Genomic DNA, 16,973 nt, shown 5'->3' on the forward strand with positions numbered 1-16,973 from the left:
TAGATTCATTGGGACTCCTGAGGAGGACAGAGTTTGTTTGTTGTGTGATTTGGAGGAAATTGAAAATGAGGTTAATGTCTTGTTTTATTGTCCATTATATGATGAATTAAGACATAGATTATTTGGTAAAATGTCATCTATTTGTGTTAACTTTTTTTGGTTGGATGATTATGAAAGACTTGAATTATGTTTCAGTAAAGGTATTTTCTTTTTGGCAGATTATGTGTGTAAAGCTTGGGAAAAAAGACAAAGTGTTTTGTATGCTTGAAGGACAGTTTGAAAAACAGTCTTTTTGTTTCTTTGTATACCTGTATGGTACCAATGAAATGATTTATATGTATGTGTCCTGTAAGTCCATGTGGGCTGGCACCTTTTTGGTGCACGACACGAAAATAAATAAATCTATCAATCTAAATCTATCTATCTGCTAAAACAGTTGTCGAGGTGTGAACTTGGGGTGGTGCGAGACTCCGGCTCAGAAAAGATATGGGTTGTTGGGGGCGCGCGACCCAAGACTACGGCAACACTGGTTGATAAATATCGTTGAGACGATACAATTCTCCACGATATTCCTTTTCAGAGATGTCGTATATATCGTGATGCAATGAGGGAGCCTTAAAATAATCCTGTTGGATTGTTAATGCATGCAGATTCTTTGCATAATTTAATTTAAACCTGCCTAAATCAGTAGGCTAGTTCTCAAACTTAATGTCAAGGTTTCCCTTTAACTCTGACGGTATACAAATGAAACCAAATGGTCCCGTAAGGGTCCATTTGGTTTCATTTGTATACTGTCAGAGTTAGATTCTTGTAAGGGTCAATTTAGACCTCCCAAAAGGAATCCAGAGAGTCCCTGGACCCCACATTGAGGACCACTGGTCTAAATGGTCTGTTACTCCTTTTTCCTTTAGTTTTTTGTTACCTTGTGCTGTAGGTGGTTGTACTGTTAAGTAACTTGAAAAATAACCATAAAAACCAACATGAAAAAGAATCACGATAAGATTGTGTATCGTGATAAGGGTTGGAAAGATATTGCAATATTATATTTTACCATATCGCCCACCCCTAGTAAGAAGTCAAACATTGCTGAGAATACTCTACTTCTCCGTACATTTTAATTACCGGTAACATTGAAACACGTGAGCTAATTTATACACAGTTATCAGTGCTTCAGTTGTCCCAGTTAGTTCTCCTGGAAAACATGTCCTCTCAACTTTATTTTCTCAGTGCATGGTGACGCCAGCGCCTCCACGTCGCTGCTCGGTGCAATTTCTCTCACATTCTTCGCAGCACTAATTAACAGCAGGATTGAATTAGATCGAGAATTACAATGAAAAGGTTTTAATTAAACTCAGTCCCTCCGTGCTGCCTATTAAGGTGGTGCTTGACACCAGACCAGCAGCTTCCCTCGTTGAATTTTAGCACCCTCTACTGGAGATATTGAACCTGGAAGTGAAAATAGTATAGCTCTACAAGCTCACAACATGTTGCCAATGTGACGCGTTGTGAGCTTGTAGATTGGCTATTTTTTAAATAGCCTGAGTATAAAACAGGGCTTGAGTTGTTAATGTAGCCTACATAATGTGTGTGTGTGTGTGTGTGTGTGTGTGTGTGTGTGTGTGTGTGTGTGTGTGTGTGTGTGTGTGTGTGTGTGTGTGTGTGTGTGTGTGTGTGTGTGTGTGTGTGTGTGTGTGTGTGTGTGTGTGTGTGTGTGTGTGTGTGTGTGCGCATATATTAAAAGGGAAAAAAAACTCATGTAAATATGTACTTAGTTACACCACTTGCAGAGTTCCCTCTCTCCTTTCAAAGGGACATTATGGTTCATAGCTACAGCCCCCCCCCCCCCCCCATGCAATGTAGAACAGAAGGAAAGATTAAAAATGTATTTATGTTCTGTTATGAAGCATAAATTGTGTGCTTTATTAGTGTACCTTCAGAAAGTGTCTAAAACCATGTTGGCCACAAGAGCAATGTCAATGAAAGTATAATGTTTTCATGACTTCAAAATGTAATATATGTAATATATATGTATATATTTAAATGAGGAAGAGCTTAATTGTACTAATTCTTTTCACCATGCAGTATTTCGTGGAGGAGCTTTCCAACAACACTGGTTACCCCGTGTCACGACTCGTTGGGAGAAAAATATGGCGAGTTTATGACACCCTGACCTGTCAGGTACTGTATTTGCAATTGCGCCTCACCATGTCGCACCAAATTCTGGGCCCTGGGTACAAGGACTCACACACATTCTGTGCTTTAACTATTGAAAAATTGCAGATCTACAAGCTTGTATCGCGGCACTCGGTGCCACGCTGCGAGCTTGTGGATCTGCTATTTTTTAAATATCGTGAAAATGTGTCTGAATATTTCAAATCCTTCTAAGGTTTTTTGAACCTATGTTAAACCTATGTTTCTATGTCAGTGGTGCTCTAACTTTTTTCATGTGAAGGACCCCCAAAATGATATGTATTTGGCCACGGACCCCCCATCTCAAAATATTTTGTTCCAGGGACCCCCAGAAGCAACATTTGTAAATGTTCGCTCAAAAACAAAAATACATATATTCAAAGATTTGCACACATTTTCACGACTTTTCAAAAATAGCAGAACTACAAGTTTGCAGCGCTGTGAGCTTAAGTATATCTGCTATTTTTCAATAGTTAAAGACAGGCCCCTCCACCTTGGGCCCTAGTAACTCAGTCCCAATTAACGACAATTGGGCCCAAGTAGACTAGTGACATTTTGCACACATTTCAACGCTTGCATATCGTCACTGTCGGTTGGAAACCTCATCATGTCCAAAAATGAGACTTTTCAGGATTTCAAATTCAAAAGTATCAAAAGTAGCAGATCTACAAGCTCAAAAGGCTTCGCCTGGTGCAGCGTATGGAGCTTGTGGATCTGTTACTTTTGTGTGACCCTGTAGTGTTTACAGTTTACAGTTTAGGCATTTATAGCAGACGCTCTTAATCCATTCCAATCCAGATATGATACATCATATCTGTAGAAAGTGGAGAAAGAGAGACATACAGAGACCAGTGTTATTTTTTTCAGCAAATTCTGATTTAGTCTTTAGACTAGTTTTTTGAATAACGCACCATTTAGTCTTAGTCTTCTGAAATTGTTTTAGTCAAGTCTTTGTCGACTAAATATCAAAATATTTTAGTCTTAGTCTTTTGGGATTAGTCTTAGTCTTTTAGTCTTCGTCTTTTAGGCTAAGTCTTTTAGGCTAAATATAACCACATATTCTCTGAACAAGTCATTGTCTTCTACTGCCTGTTACTTGGTCAAACTAAACCATACATAAAAGATGTATTTGGCTTTAATTTCATTGTAGTTACATACCAGTGTTAATTCTTACAGCCATTAGTTTTAGACTTAGATTTAGTCTGAATAACACAAATAATAGTCTTAGTCTTCTGAAATTGTTTTAGCCTAGTCTAGTCTTATCGACAGAATATCAAAATCTTGTAGTCTTTTAGTCGTATAGTCTTAGTCGACAACATTAACACTGCAGGGACCGAGGCACAAACACAGAGAGACGGAGACAGAGAGAGACGGAGGGAGAGAGCGGAGAAAGGATCATCGGTGTACAATACTGTATGGCAGGGTTCCCCAATTAGTTTTCCCCAAGGGCCGAATTATGTCTAGCGTACCAAGCCGAGGGCCACAACATTGCAGGGGGCGTTCCCGCTACTCCAGCGACAGTTCAGATATCGTTGCTGTCGGGTGAAAATCTTGTATGTCCAAAACCGTTCGTTTTGAATTTATATATTTTTAAATTATTTAAACTAGTGAAAACGGCAGATCTACAAGCACAGCCTTGTATGATTTGCGAAAGAACGTACACATTTGGAGATACGAGATTTCCAGCCGACAACAACGATATACTAGTGTTGTTGCTGCTCTTATACCACCATTATTACTGGGGTTGGTGGGGGCCAGACAGTAGCCCCCTGCGGGCCGCAAATGGCCCGCGGGCCGCCTATTGGGGAACCCTGCTGCATGGCTTACGGTAAATATCACAACACACTGAAGTGATAATAGAGGCAGATAGGCGCTTTCTTCTGGCAGTCGGTCGCACACACCCATTTACACATGCAAAAAGTGAGCATCTGTTATTTTCAAACACATACTGTAGCAAAAATAGTCGACGCTTAACAGCGAAAAATAGCCATTTTACTGTAGATGCCTTTTCCACTGTGACTCATGTGTTTGTGCAAATACGGCTGTTCATTACGAGAGCGATCACTGATGCGGCGTAATGAACATTATTCTCTCCAGGGGTGTCGCACCAAATTCTGGGCCCTGGGTACAAGGATTCACTGTGGGCCCCCCCATGAATGTTCTAACCCATTTAGATTGGGAACACATTATATTATTTAATGTTTTAACTATTGAAAAATAGCAGATATACAAGCTCACAGCGCGGCACCGAGTGCCGCGCTGCGAGCTTGTAGATCTGAATCGTGAAAATGTGTGCAAGTCTTTGAATATTTCAAATCCTTCCAAGGTTTTTTTGAAAAACCTATGTTTCTGTGTCAGTGCGTGCTCAAACCTTTTCCATGTGAAGGAACCCCAAAATGATATGCATTTGGTCACGGACCCCCATCTCGAAATATTTAGTTCCAGGGACCCCCCCAGAAGCAAAATTTGAGTTACAAATGTTCACTTAAAAAATGCATATATTCAATGATTTGCACTAATCTTCACAACTTTTCAAAAATAACAGATCTACAAGCACTCGGTGCCGTGCTGTGACCTGGTATATCTGCTATTTTTGAAAAGTTAAAGTATACAATAATTAAGGCCCCTCCACCTTGGGCCCTAGTAACTCAGTCCCACTCCCCCCCCCCCTTGTGACGCCCCTGATTCTCTCTCTCTCTCTCTCTCTCTCTCTCTCTCTCTCTCTCTCTCTCTCTCTCTCTCTCTCTTATAGAGGATCCACAATCTGACCCTGCCGCGCTGGGCCAATCAGGACGTGCTCAACACCCTGAGGAGAATCGCTTCTTTCGAGGTCATGTACAGCATCCTGAGTCACAAGAGGAAAGAGAAGGCCAGGCTCTCGGGGGGTGAGAAATATCAGGATTCACAGATGTTATGTGGCACGCAGTCAGGGACGTGCTGGCCATTGGGAAAAGCGGGACAACTCCCGAATGGCCGGTTCATTCCCAGCTGGTCTAGGCCGGCCATTAGGAAAAAAAAAATGTCGGTCTTCGTTCCATTTTGGGGGCTAGGCAGCCAACAAAGTAAATCGTCACTGTCGGGCAGAAACCTCGTATCTCCAAGTTTCTAATTTGTAATTTTTTTCGCAAAGCAAAGCCCTGCTTCATCATACAAGGCTGTCGCACAGAAGTAGTGAAAACAGCAGATCTACAAGCACACAACGCCTCGCGGTGCGAGGCGTTGTGTGCTTGTAGATCAGCTGTGTTCACTCGTTTAAATGATTTTTAAATGGTTTTGGACATCCAAGGTTTCCACCCGACAATGACGAAATATAACTCATGTAATTGGCCCACTGGCTTGTCACTTGTCATGATCTGAAATGGCAAATCTTTGAGTAGCAGCAGCGCTATAGAGAGAGATCTCTCTCTATAGCGTGCAATGAGGGCCTCTACAACTCTTTTTCCCGGGCTGAATCAGGGGCCTAGCACGTCCCTGCACACAGTGGTAGAAAAAGTATATACTCACATTTTTTACTTCACCCATTTACCATCTAGACTTATTTAATTCTTTGCACAAGACTTGCACAAACATGGAGGATGGGTGTAGGAGCTTTAATACAGTAATGATACGTAGACATTCAACCTTATCTTTGTATAATTGTGCCTCACACTAACTGCTCATTATCATGATTATACGCACTACCAGTGATTTTCAACTTGGAAGTACGATAAATGGGGCTTGGATAGGGCTGAAACCTAGAAGCCCAGATTCAGAGGCATGTAGAGTGTGTCTTAAGTATGTGAGATGACTGGCCACATGATGATCTGTCATAACACATTGGAGGCACGCTGTTCTGATTCTGTAAAAAAAAAGACAAATCACACCCAATGTGAAGTGAGCGGTGGTCGTGCTTGCATAACTAATTGGTAATTGGTGATGTAATACAGGCTACACACACACATTGCTATGGCAAAACGCTGAGGAAAACACATTGCTATGGCAAAACGCTGAGGAAAAATGGCTACAGATAGGTCTAGGATGTAATTGGTGATGTAATACAGGCTACACACAAACATATTGCTATGGCAAAACGCTGAGGAAAACACATTGCTATGGCAACACGCTGAGGAAAAGTGGCTAAAGATAGTGGCTACAGATAATTGGTGATGTAATATGATGTAATATGGCTACACACACACACACATATTGCTATGGCAAAACGCTGAGGAAAACACATTGCTATGGCAAAACGCTGAGGGAAAGTAGCTACAGACATACGCACAGCCACTCTTAGGAGCAGTTTACCACCGCTCAAAAAAAAAAAGTACCGGTATATCTCTGCTGTCGGGCTGAAACTCCAAAATGTTCATTTTCGGGGAAAATGAGCTCAAGTAGAGTTAGCTGGTTTGGCAGAAAGTGTGGAGTTAGGAGGTTTTGTCCCAAGTACTTTTTACTACTTTCCATTGGTTCAATATTATTTTAACCAACACTCAGACGTAAAGGGTGTTCAATAGCCTTGATTTATGCCAAAAAATCAAAACCCTCAAAAATGGAGTTAAGAGGTTTTGGCCAGACAGTGACGGATGCCAGGGTTCTTAAGGTTGTGACGGTCAGCCAGAGGTCTTCGGCACCAAAAGCACTGTAGAGTTCATAAAAAGCCAGTGTGAAAGTCACTCTGCGACACACTGCGACGCATTGTGAACTTGGAGCTCACAACGTGAGCTCACAACGTGTCGCACTGCGAGCTTGCAGGTCGGCTATTTTCAGTGGTTGATACCACACTGAACTAACATTGTCATGTCAATACTGGAGATGTGGCGTACGGCATGGATTTCTACACAAAGAGGGTAATTCTTAGCCTAGTTCCAGACCCTGAATCGCTAGCCACACCCCTTTAAATTCTTATTTTGGCGATTCAGGGGTCTAGAATTGCTCTCATTTAAGAGGCTTTCCTCGTTCGAAAATCCGTACGGCGAATCAGTGTCGTGAATCAGCGTCTTGTGATCAGCGTGGGTGGAGGTTTCCCAGAACTCATGTGCGTTTTCAAGTAAACCAGCGCCGCCGCCGTACCGTACTGCGCATCGTGTCGCGGTAAATTGCGGTAAAATGCGATCGTATCGATCTCGCTATGAAACACCAGTAGCAGGCATGTTATGTTGTGTTTGATTACTAGTTCGTAGTGCTCCTATTCTGCCTGTTTCTTTGGTTAGCAAGTAGCACTAGCAAGCAACAGGCTAGCCACTAGCCAGCCACACATAACAACACTACGCCATGTGTTGGTCAGACGGTGAACCAATCGCAGAAGACTGCCTCTTTGGCAATGCCCATCCCAGCAATCGCCCTGGGTGGGAGTAACCTCAGAGACTGAATAATGGAGTGAAACGAAATGTCAATTCAGGCTGAGTGTCAGGCTAGGTAATTCTTTCAACATAGGCCTACTGTAAGATGCTGCATTCAAGTTCAGGAGAGTTTGGACAAGGAAATTCTCTTGAATGCTGCCTTCAGGAAAGATGGGCATTTGCATTTCTTTCACCATAGTAAAAACAGCATTTATGGTCTGGAGAGGGCACTTTTTATAGACGAATAAAAGGCCAGGGGCTCAAGCCCCCTTTGATGTCTATGTGTGCACGTGCCTGCACCCATGTGCATTGCGAGCTAATTCGTTCTAAGTGCCATGTTGGATCACGTCAGGGGGGTAAAAATGTAATTCCTACCGCTGATACAGTGTTTGTTTTACCAGGGTTACTGCTGAACGCCATCCTGAGGAATTTCTCCAAGGCCATGGAGCAAGGGAGCACTCTCAAATTCATCATGTACTCGGCTGTAAGTTCAGCGTTTGGGGGGGCAGGGGCGTCGCACCATATTCTGGGCCCTGGGTACAAGGATTCCCTGCGTTATTTTGCGCTTTAACTATTGAAAAAATAGCAGATCTACAAGCTCACAGCGCGGCACCGAGTGCCGCGCTGCGAGCTTGTAGATCTGCTATTTTTGAAAGTCGTGAAGATTTGTGCAAGCCTTCTAAGGTTGTTTTTTTTGAAAAACCTATGTTTCTATGTCAAACTTTTTCATGTGAAGGACCCCCAAAATGATATGTATTTGGCCACGGACCCCCATCTAAAAATATTTAGTTCCATGGACCCCCCAGAAGCAAAATTTGAGTCACAAATGTTCGCTTAAAAAATACATATATTCAAAGATTTGCACACATTTTCACAACTTTTTCAAAAATAGCAGATCCACAAGCTCGCAGCGCGGCACTCGGTGCCGCGCTGTGAGCTTGTATATCTGCTATTTTTCAATAGCTAAGGTATATAAAATAAGTAAGGCCCCTTCCTTCCACCTTGGGCCCTAGTAACTCAGTCCCAATCCCACCCTTGTGACGACCCTGTTTGGAGGCGAGTGACACACAGAATTCTATCGTGCATTATGCAAAGCCCCTCTTCGCGTATTTCCTCACTCGTGCATTATCCATCCCCATAAGTACACATGTAAGCACACACGCTTCATGCCGTTGATGCCGTGCCATATTGTATCTGATAGAACGTGTGTGCTTTTCTCCCTTCCAGCATGACTCGACACTCATCACGCTGCAGGCTGCTCTCGACGTGTACAACGGCCAGCTTCCGCCTTACGCTGCCTGTCAGCTGTTCGAGTTCTATCAGGAATACGACGGGTACGGCGCTAATTCTATTGTCCCTCGCACGCACACTTCTGTTTGCATATTTAAACCCATTCAGAACGGGTACACGGTATTGTGTATCATTATTCTATGCTTTAACCATTGAAAAATAGCAGATATACAAGCTCACAGCGCGGCGCTGCGAGCTTGTAGATCTGCTATTTTTGAAAAGTCGTGAAAATGAGAATTTTGACCCGATTCTATAAGTGTCTTTTGAATCCTTCTAAGATTTTTTGAAAAACCTATGTTTCTATGTCAGCAATCTGGCTAGCCATCGTCAAAGAAAAGGTCCTTTTCACTTAACTGGAGCTCAGTTAGTCTGTTCGTGAGAGACTACTATGTCAGTGGTTCTCAAACCTTTTCATGTGAAGGACCCCCAAAGTGATATGTATTTGGCCACGCACGGACCCGCATATTAAAATATTTAGAGTTCCAGGGACCACCCAGAAGCAAAATTTGATTTACAAACGTTTGCTTTGAAAATGCATAACATTCAAAGATTTGCACACATTTTCACGACTTTTTCCAAAAAATAGCAGATCTACAAGCTCGCAGCGCGGCACTCGGTGCCGCGCTGTGAGCTTGTATATCTGCTATTTTTCACTGGTTAAAGCATTCAATAATTCTAGGCCTAAATGGGTTTTAAAAAAGGAAGAGTGGGTGATCCTCTCCCCCCCTTTGTTGTCGCCGTCGCTGAGACAGATTAGTAAGGAAGCAGCGAGGCAGGCGGCATTAAAGAGTCAGAGGATGGAATGCTCCATGCAGCAACCTAGCCTGACTGCAAGCGTCAGACTCTATCACACACTTCGTTTTGGGAAGAGAGTCTGAGATTTCGGGCAGACATTCCACTTCTGGGGGGGCGGGCAGGGGGTGGTTTAAAAAAATGTTAAGTTGACTTGCTCTTAATTGATCCCTCTGAACTTCAAAGGGCTTGTGAGCTGCTGTAATTGATTGAGCCATAGGGGCTTTTAAGCCGTGACATCATTTTGTAGGCAGAGGAGAACTCTGCCCCCAGAGCATTTTCTGTCCCTCGCTATTTCAACAGATCCGAGACAAAAATAACAACTAAAGTATAATTCTAACACTTTCCTTTCAACAACAAAGAGAAGAAAAATGTGTAAATAGTAAAAATAGTAAAAAGATTCACGGAAACTGGGGGCAGAAATTCTCCTCTGCCTACAAAATGATGTCATACTTAACAGCCCCATAGCTCGTTAGTCACTGAAAGCATCAAATACTACAATCTGTTTGATATCTGTAATAAGAGTGGAGGGGGGGAATGTGTTTGAATACACACAGACTCGCCTGATTGGCTGAATGGTTTTGAACCAGGCCACCACCCACCACGTGCCCCAAGCCTACAGCCCTGATTGGCTCGCCCTCTCTGAGGGCTGGTGGAAAAAGCTTATTTAATGTGAAGGGCCAGACTACACAACACCACCACTACCAACAGGGGGTGGTGTTGTGCAGTCTGGTTTATTAACCAGGCTAGCAGCAACCAGTGGTGCAGCTAAATACATTTACTAAAGTAGGCCTACTGTACTTTGACTTAACTTTAGTCTTTCCATTGTTGAGCGGTGCTAACCTCTCCAACATCTGGCTTGGTCTGTTTAGTAAACAGATAAAGCGTGTTTACCGTTGTTCCCTATTGAGCTTGGCGCATTTCCTGGGGGAAAGCTGCCCCAGGAAATGTGTCACACACATGTCACACGTGTCTTCTTATTTTTCACTCTCAAAAAGCGCCTGCAATGTAGTGCATTTGAAACTACATTGCAGTGCTCATCACGGGGTGATCACTGCTTGCCTCCTGTGAATTGTTTTCTTTTTCTTTTTGTTTATTTTCTGTTTATTTTGTCGCTGAGTGAGGTCAGCAGACAAAGTGACGTGAGTGAGATGAAAAATAAACTGGGTGAAATGTGCCAATCTCAACAGGAAACAAACGGTATACGCAGCCCTTCTAGGGCAACCACACTAACAGAATCCCTTTTATGCCCATCAATATTAAGCCCATATCTGGGAATGCCCATACAATAGAATCCCTTTTTTGCCATCAATATTAAGCCCATATTGAAAAATGTGGTACTTTGATGGCAATACTTTTGTACTTACTCAAGTAAAAGTATGAATACAGGCAGGGACGTGCTGGGCCCCTGATTCAGCCCGGGAAAAAGAATTGGAGAGGCCCTCATTGGCACTCATTTAAAAAATGATTTAAACTAGTGAAAACAGCAGATCTACAAGCACACAACGCCTCGCACCGCGAGGCGTTGTGTGCTTGTAGATCGGCTGTTTTCACTACTTTTGTGCAAACGGTTACATTTTTACTTTTGTGCAGACAGTTAAATTTTTTCCTAATGGCCGGCCTGGACCGGCCGGGAATGAACCGGCCGTTCGGGAGTTGTCCCGCTTTTCCCAATGGCCAGCACGTCCCTGAATACAGGGCTTTTACTTGTAACAACTGAGGGTACGGTCACACCAAAGACCAAACTACCTATGAGAGTGGACTCCCGATTCCGCCAATGCATTTCAATGAGAACGGAACGTTTTTTTCTTCTTCCACTGCTGATAACAACTGGTGACGAGTGTCCACTGACACTGGCCTTCTGGCTGGACTGTCCCAACCCCAGAGGTTTTCAACACTTTCACACGACACACCAAAACACATGCCCTGCAGCTTTTCCCCTTTTCAATTCAAAAGCCCTGGTTGGAAAACTGCCACCATACATCTGTTCCATGCCATGTGAGAAAACTAGTCCCATAGACCATATTCACACCGCGGCCATCTTTGATCACATGACTTCCTGGAGTAGCAGCCTGCATTACAAACCATTGTGAACAATGGAGAGATGGTCCCAAAATATGAGTTCTATTCAACCAATCTCTTTTTACCAAATTGACAAATGGGCAGATGACAACATCAACATCCCCAAAATGATTAAATAGAAGGGTACATCCATTTTTTTTTTTTTTTACAATATTCATGGTAGTTAGGTTGCAGTGTTACTCTGTACAAAGACTTGCTACAGTATGCAGACTAGTGCTTGCTCTGCCATCATATAGTTAATATTACTGTATTGTGATTTTTGCATATTAATCAGAAACAATCTAACAACAAATAGTTATTATGATAGTGGAGCAAGCACTGCACAGATAGCAATTATTTGTACACAGTAAGGTTGCAACCTAACTACCATGAATATTGTGGATGTACCCTTCTATTTAATCCTTTTGGGGATGTTGATGTTGTCATCTGCCCATTTGTCAATTTGGTAAAAATAAATTGGTTGAATAGAACTCATATTTTGGGACCATCGCTCCATTGTTCACAATGGTTTTTAATGCAGGCTGCTACTCCAGGAAGTCATGTGATCCAAGATGGCCGCGGTGTGAATATGGTCTATTCAAACTCGCTCCAGCGACTGGTTGTTCCTTCAGGTTGCCTTTGCTAAATCAGAACTGGGAAAGACAGCATTAGTGCACCTGATTCCTGGAATCTCTTGCGACAAGATTTTAAGCTGAATACCTTAGCATATGTTGGTCATTTTAGGAGTTTACTTAATAACAGTGCATTACCTGTAGGCCTATGCAACTGTTTTAACTGATTGTTGTCAACATGTTTTTCTCTCTGTTATTATGTGTTTAAGTGTGTAATCTCGGCATCATTGTAAATGAGGGTCTCCCTCAACAGATCTCTCCGAGGATTTAAATAAGGGTTGAATGAATGAAAAATTCAGGGGAAACCTGGCGCGCAGAGCCATGCAGGGCCGCAATGAGCAATTAACCGCAGCCATACAAAGCTGTTTATATAATAACACTCTACGCATGGAATGTGTGTCCCCTAATTCCCAGGGGTGTCACATCAAATTCTGAGCCCTGGGTACAAGGATTCACTCACATTTTGTGCTTTAACTATTGAAAAAATAGCAGATATACAAGATCTGCTATTTTTGAAAAATCGTGAAGATTTGTGCAAGTCCTTGAATATTTCAAATCCTTCGTTCTAAGGTTTTTTGAAAAACCCATGTTTCTGTGTCAGTGGCGCTCAAACCTTTTCATGTGAAAGACCCCCAAAATGATATGTATTTGGCCGCGGACCCCCATCTCAAAATATTTAGTTCCAGGGACCCCCCCAGAAGCAAAAAAAATAGTTACAAAACGTTTGCTAAAAGAATACATATATTCAAAGATTTGCACACATTTTCACGACTTTTCAAAAATAGCAGATCTACAAGCTCGCAGCGCGGCACTGTGAGCTTGTAGATCTGCTATTTTTCAATAGCTAAAGTATAAAATTTGTAAGGCCCCTCCACCTTGGGCCCTAGTAACTCAGTCCCACTCCCCTTGTGACGCCCCTGCTAATTCCACAGATCCTATTCTCTGGAGCTGTTGTACCGCAACGACACCTGGCGCGAACCCTTCTCCACCCCCGTGCCGGGCTGCCAGGGGCTGAGCCCCTGTCCCCTGAACCTGTTCAAGGACCTGGTGAAGGGCGTGGTGTCCGACGACTGGGAATGGGAGTGCGGCCTCAAAGGCAGGCTTTCAAGTGCAGGTAATAAGTGGGGTCTGATCAAGGGTTTAAAGCAGGGGTTCAAAACCTTTTCAGGCCGCGACCCCCAAAATTATCATAGTTGAACTGGGGACCCCCCACCCTGCACAAGCACTTGGATTTGTAGCATTGCATTTACAGTAGTTTGACTCGATCCATTCCATTGTGAAAATAGCCGATCTACATTGCTCACAACGCCTCGTGTTGTGAGCATGTAGATCGCTATTTTCACAATTTCTGCCTCTAATATTTGACAATTTTACCATCTACATAGACGCAGCCTCACGCAGGTTGCAACAGGCCCAAAGAATAAGGCCCGAGAGAGCTGCAGTGAAAACAGCCAAGAACACATACCAGCAACAGCTGGTTATTTCCTGTGGGAGTATACTAAAGTGCATGTGAACCCTCTCTAACATAAGTATTGAGTGTATTTCCAGAGAAAAAAGCTGACATAAACACTATTTGTACTAAAACTGAACTATTGAACCAGGTTTTGTGAAAGAGCTGGTCAGGAAGCCAGGAAAGTGCTGAGAGTTGCCGAGAAATCTGGTAAATGGGTCCCTGGAGAGATTACCGTAACCTAGGAAAATGTGTTTGTGTCTGAAGATTAATAGACAATGATATAATTTTGACATTGTGCAATCTTGAAGAGGAGGGGGCTTAGGGCTATAATAGTGCCCGTCTTCACCCAAGACAGTCAGAGTGTGTATTAGGAAGAGAGAGGTGGCTGCTATTATTTGTATTCTTAACTATAATAAATGAGAGACTAGGAAAGTCTTTTGTACCGGCTGCCCTTAAACTGTACAATGAGACACACAAAGGTTGATTGAGGAGGACTACCTTCCTAACCTAGGATGACTATAGTTGTACTGACTCTGACCTCTAAGGACCTTCCAGGGAGGGTGCTCATGTGCGTCTGGCTGTGACACCCTTTCTAGTTTCTTTTCCTTTCGAGTTGTTTTTTTCGCACTGACTTTTTTGACACTGCACTATTAGGTTGTGTTAGTAGTTTTGGGTATTTGTGCTTGTGTTTGACATGACAGTGAGATACCTGTTGCACTAACTAGCATTGACTGCTATGGTCACTTTTGATTTGGACACTGTACTATATATAGGCCTACAGTATATTTATATATTATTTGTTTCCTCTCTTGATGTACCTTGCTCTTTACTGTACTCTGTTCTTGTTTTTCTTTTATCTTTTTCTTACTCCTCTGTAACTTTGTAAATAACCTTATACTGCTGTGCCCTGCCTCTGGGCAACTGATTTTCTCCCTTGGGATAATAAAGGTATCTATCTATCTAAACGGAAGAAACCTGAAGCTATATCTACTTGATGTATTTCTATACTGTTACTGTTCGGTGATTTGACACTCCTAGTACAGACCTTTAGCTCCTGCGCTAGTTTGTAGTTTTTGATTATTATTATTACGAAAACATACATTAACCACTTCAGCCCTATCGCGATGTGACGCATTGTGAGCTTGTAGAGCTGCTATTTTCAAAGGATTGTTAGCCTATACATTTGAAAACTCAAAATGGGATATGCATAACAAGCACTTTTACTTTTGGTACTTTAAGTACATTTTGATGCCAATGCTTTTGTACTTTTACTCAAGTAAATTCTGCGTGGTTACCATTTTGTTACCAACAAGGGTGTCGCACCAAATTCTGGGCCCTGGGTGCAAGGATTCACTCACATTTTGTGCTTTAACTATTGAAAAATAGCAGATATACAAGCTCACAGCGTGGCACCGAGTGCCGTGCTGCGAGCTTGTAGATCTGCTATTTTTGAAAAAATCTTGAAAATTTGTTCTTGAATATTTCAAATCCTTCTAAGGTTTTTTGAAAAATCTATGTTTCATGTGAAGGACCCCCAAAATTATATGTATTTGGCCACAGACCCCCATCTCAAAATATTTAATTCCAGGGACCCCCCAGAAACAAAATTTGAGTTAATGCAAACATTCGCCTAAAAAGATTGCACACATTTTCACGACTTTTCAAAAATAGCAGATCTACAAGCTCGCAGCGCGGCACTCAGTGCCGCGCTGTGAGCTTCTATATCTGCTATTTTTCAACAGCAAGTGTATCAAATAATTCCAGGCACCTCCACATTGGGCCCTAGTAACTCAGTCCCACTTCCCCCCCTTGTGACGCCCCTGAATGTGACACTCCCTCCGATACAACGAATGATGTCTGCTGAATATCTGAAACCACTCTCTCCCTACAGGGATCATAGTGACGCTTGCAGTGGCCGTTGCTTTCCTGGGGGTGGCGCTGTTGATCGTGGCAGCAGTGGTGTGCATCAGGAGACGAGCACACTACTCCAGGGAGGTGTAGTGAGGAAGACTGCCAACACCACGCCCGCCAATCATCTGGAAGGGTGCTTCACAGTGGAGGGGACATCGTGCTTACCAGTGGTGTCAAGTAACACTTAAAGCAGAAGTAAGCAGTTTTCTGCTGACATAAGCAGGAATCATGCAATTGCTTATTTTAAAAAGAAATATTTTAATTGTATTTTATTCAGCTGGCTAAATATGCTTCCTGAAGAAATGTTGTGTGTGTGTGTGTGTGTGTGTGTGTGTGTGTGTGTGTGTGTGTGTGTGTGTGTGTGTGTGTGTGTGTGTGTGTGTGTGTGTGTGTGTGTGTGTGTGTGTGTGTGTGTGTGTGTGTGTGTGTGTGTGTGTGTGTGTGTGTGTGTGTGTGTGTGTGTGTGTGTGTGTGTGTGTGAGACACTTCCTGGGGCTACAATCTGCCTCCAAAACTATTATTTTTATCTGTGAGAAGTTCTGTCATTAAACTGGGTGCCCATCCAAAATAACAGACCAATCAGGACCGCCTCTTGTTCTTGTTCAGATTGGTTGACCTGTCTGTCAATCCTTTTAGCCCCGGGTCGGCTGGTTCATGCACCAATGAGCTGCTAGTGACAGAGCTTCTTACAGATAAAATAATAGTTGTGTAGGTAGACTGCGGCTCCTAGAAGCGCCACAGAGACTAGATTTTTTTTTAGGGAGCATTGTGCCTGAATATATAAAAAAAAAAAAAAAAAAGCATTTGCAAGATGCCTGCTTATGCCAGCAGAAAACTGCTTATTTCTGCTTTAACTACTAACTCAGGGATGGGCAACTTTGATGATGGCGAGGGCCACTATATTTCCACCTTCACTCCAGAGGGGCCACATTGCATATTGCTAAGTCCTATGTACTTTGTCGTTCTAGTATCTCATACAAAATAAGCAAAAAATAGCAGATCTACAAGCTCAAAACGCTTCGCGCTGCGATGCGTTTTGAGCTTGTAGATCAGCTATTTTAGCTTCTTTTGAATTGGAATCCTGAATTATTTGTTTTATTTTTGAATTGGAATACTGAAATGTAACATTTTGATTTAATTTCAAATAAATGTAGTTATATACTCATGTTAACTTCATGACCCTAAATACAAATACGTTGGACATAAAAGAAAGACATTTTAATACTACTATACTAGTCATTAAGCTACTAATATAGACTGACGGAATTAAAGCAGGTCATGATTGGAATTGTAACAGCTGAAATCAATAATATATCAGTACTCCAA

The 16,973-nt window shown here is 42.5% G+C and overlaps 1 protein-coding gene across 1 annotated transcript in view; it reads left to right on the forward strand.

The window, feature by feature from the left end:
• LOC308303160 (testicular acid phosphatase homolog) overlaps positions 1-15,737 on the forward strand; it is a gene marked incomplete at both ends in the record, with an annotated part of 47,795 nt that extends 32,058 nt beyond the window's left edge. Inside the window, 6 exons of the mRNA XM_080747483.1 lie at positions 2,083-2,178; positions 4,943-5,075; positions 7,910-7,992; positions 8,736-8,842; positions 13,216-13,397; positions 15,628-15,737. Coding sequence (XP_080603609.1) covers positions 2,083-2,178; positions 4,943-5,075; positions 7,910-7,992; positions 8,736-8,842; positions 13,216-13,397; positions 15,628-15,737 — 711 coding nt within the window. The remainder of the gene's footprint in view (positions 1-2,082; positions 2,179-4,942; positions 5,076-7,909; positions 7,993-8,735; positions 8,843-13,215; positions 13,398-15,627) is intronic.
• Positions 15,738-16,973: the final 1,236 nt, after the last annotated feature.

The sequence above is a fragment of the Nannobrachium achirus genome (genome assembly GCF_963921795.1).
Source record: "Nannobrachium achirus genome assembly, chromosome: 18".
NCBI lineage: Eukaryota > Metazoa > Chordata > Actinopteri > Myctophiformes > Myctophidae > Nannobrachium > Nannobrachium achirus.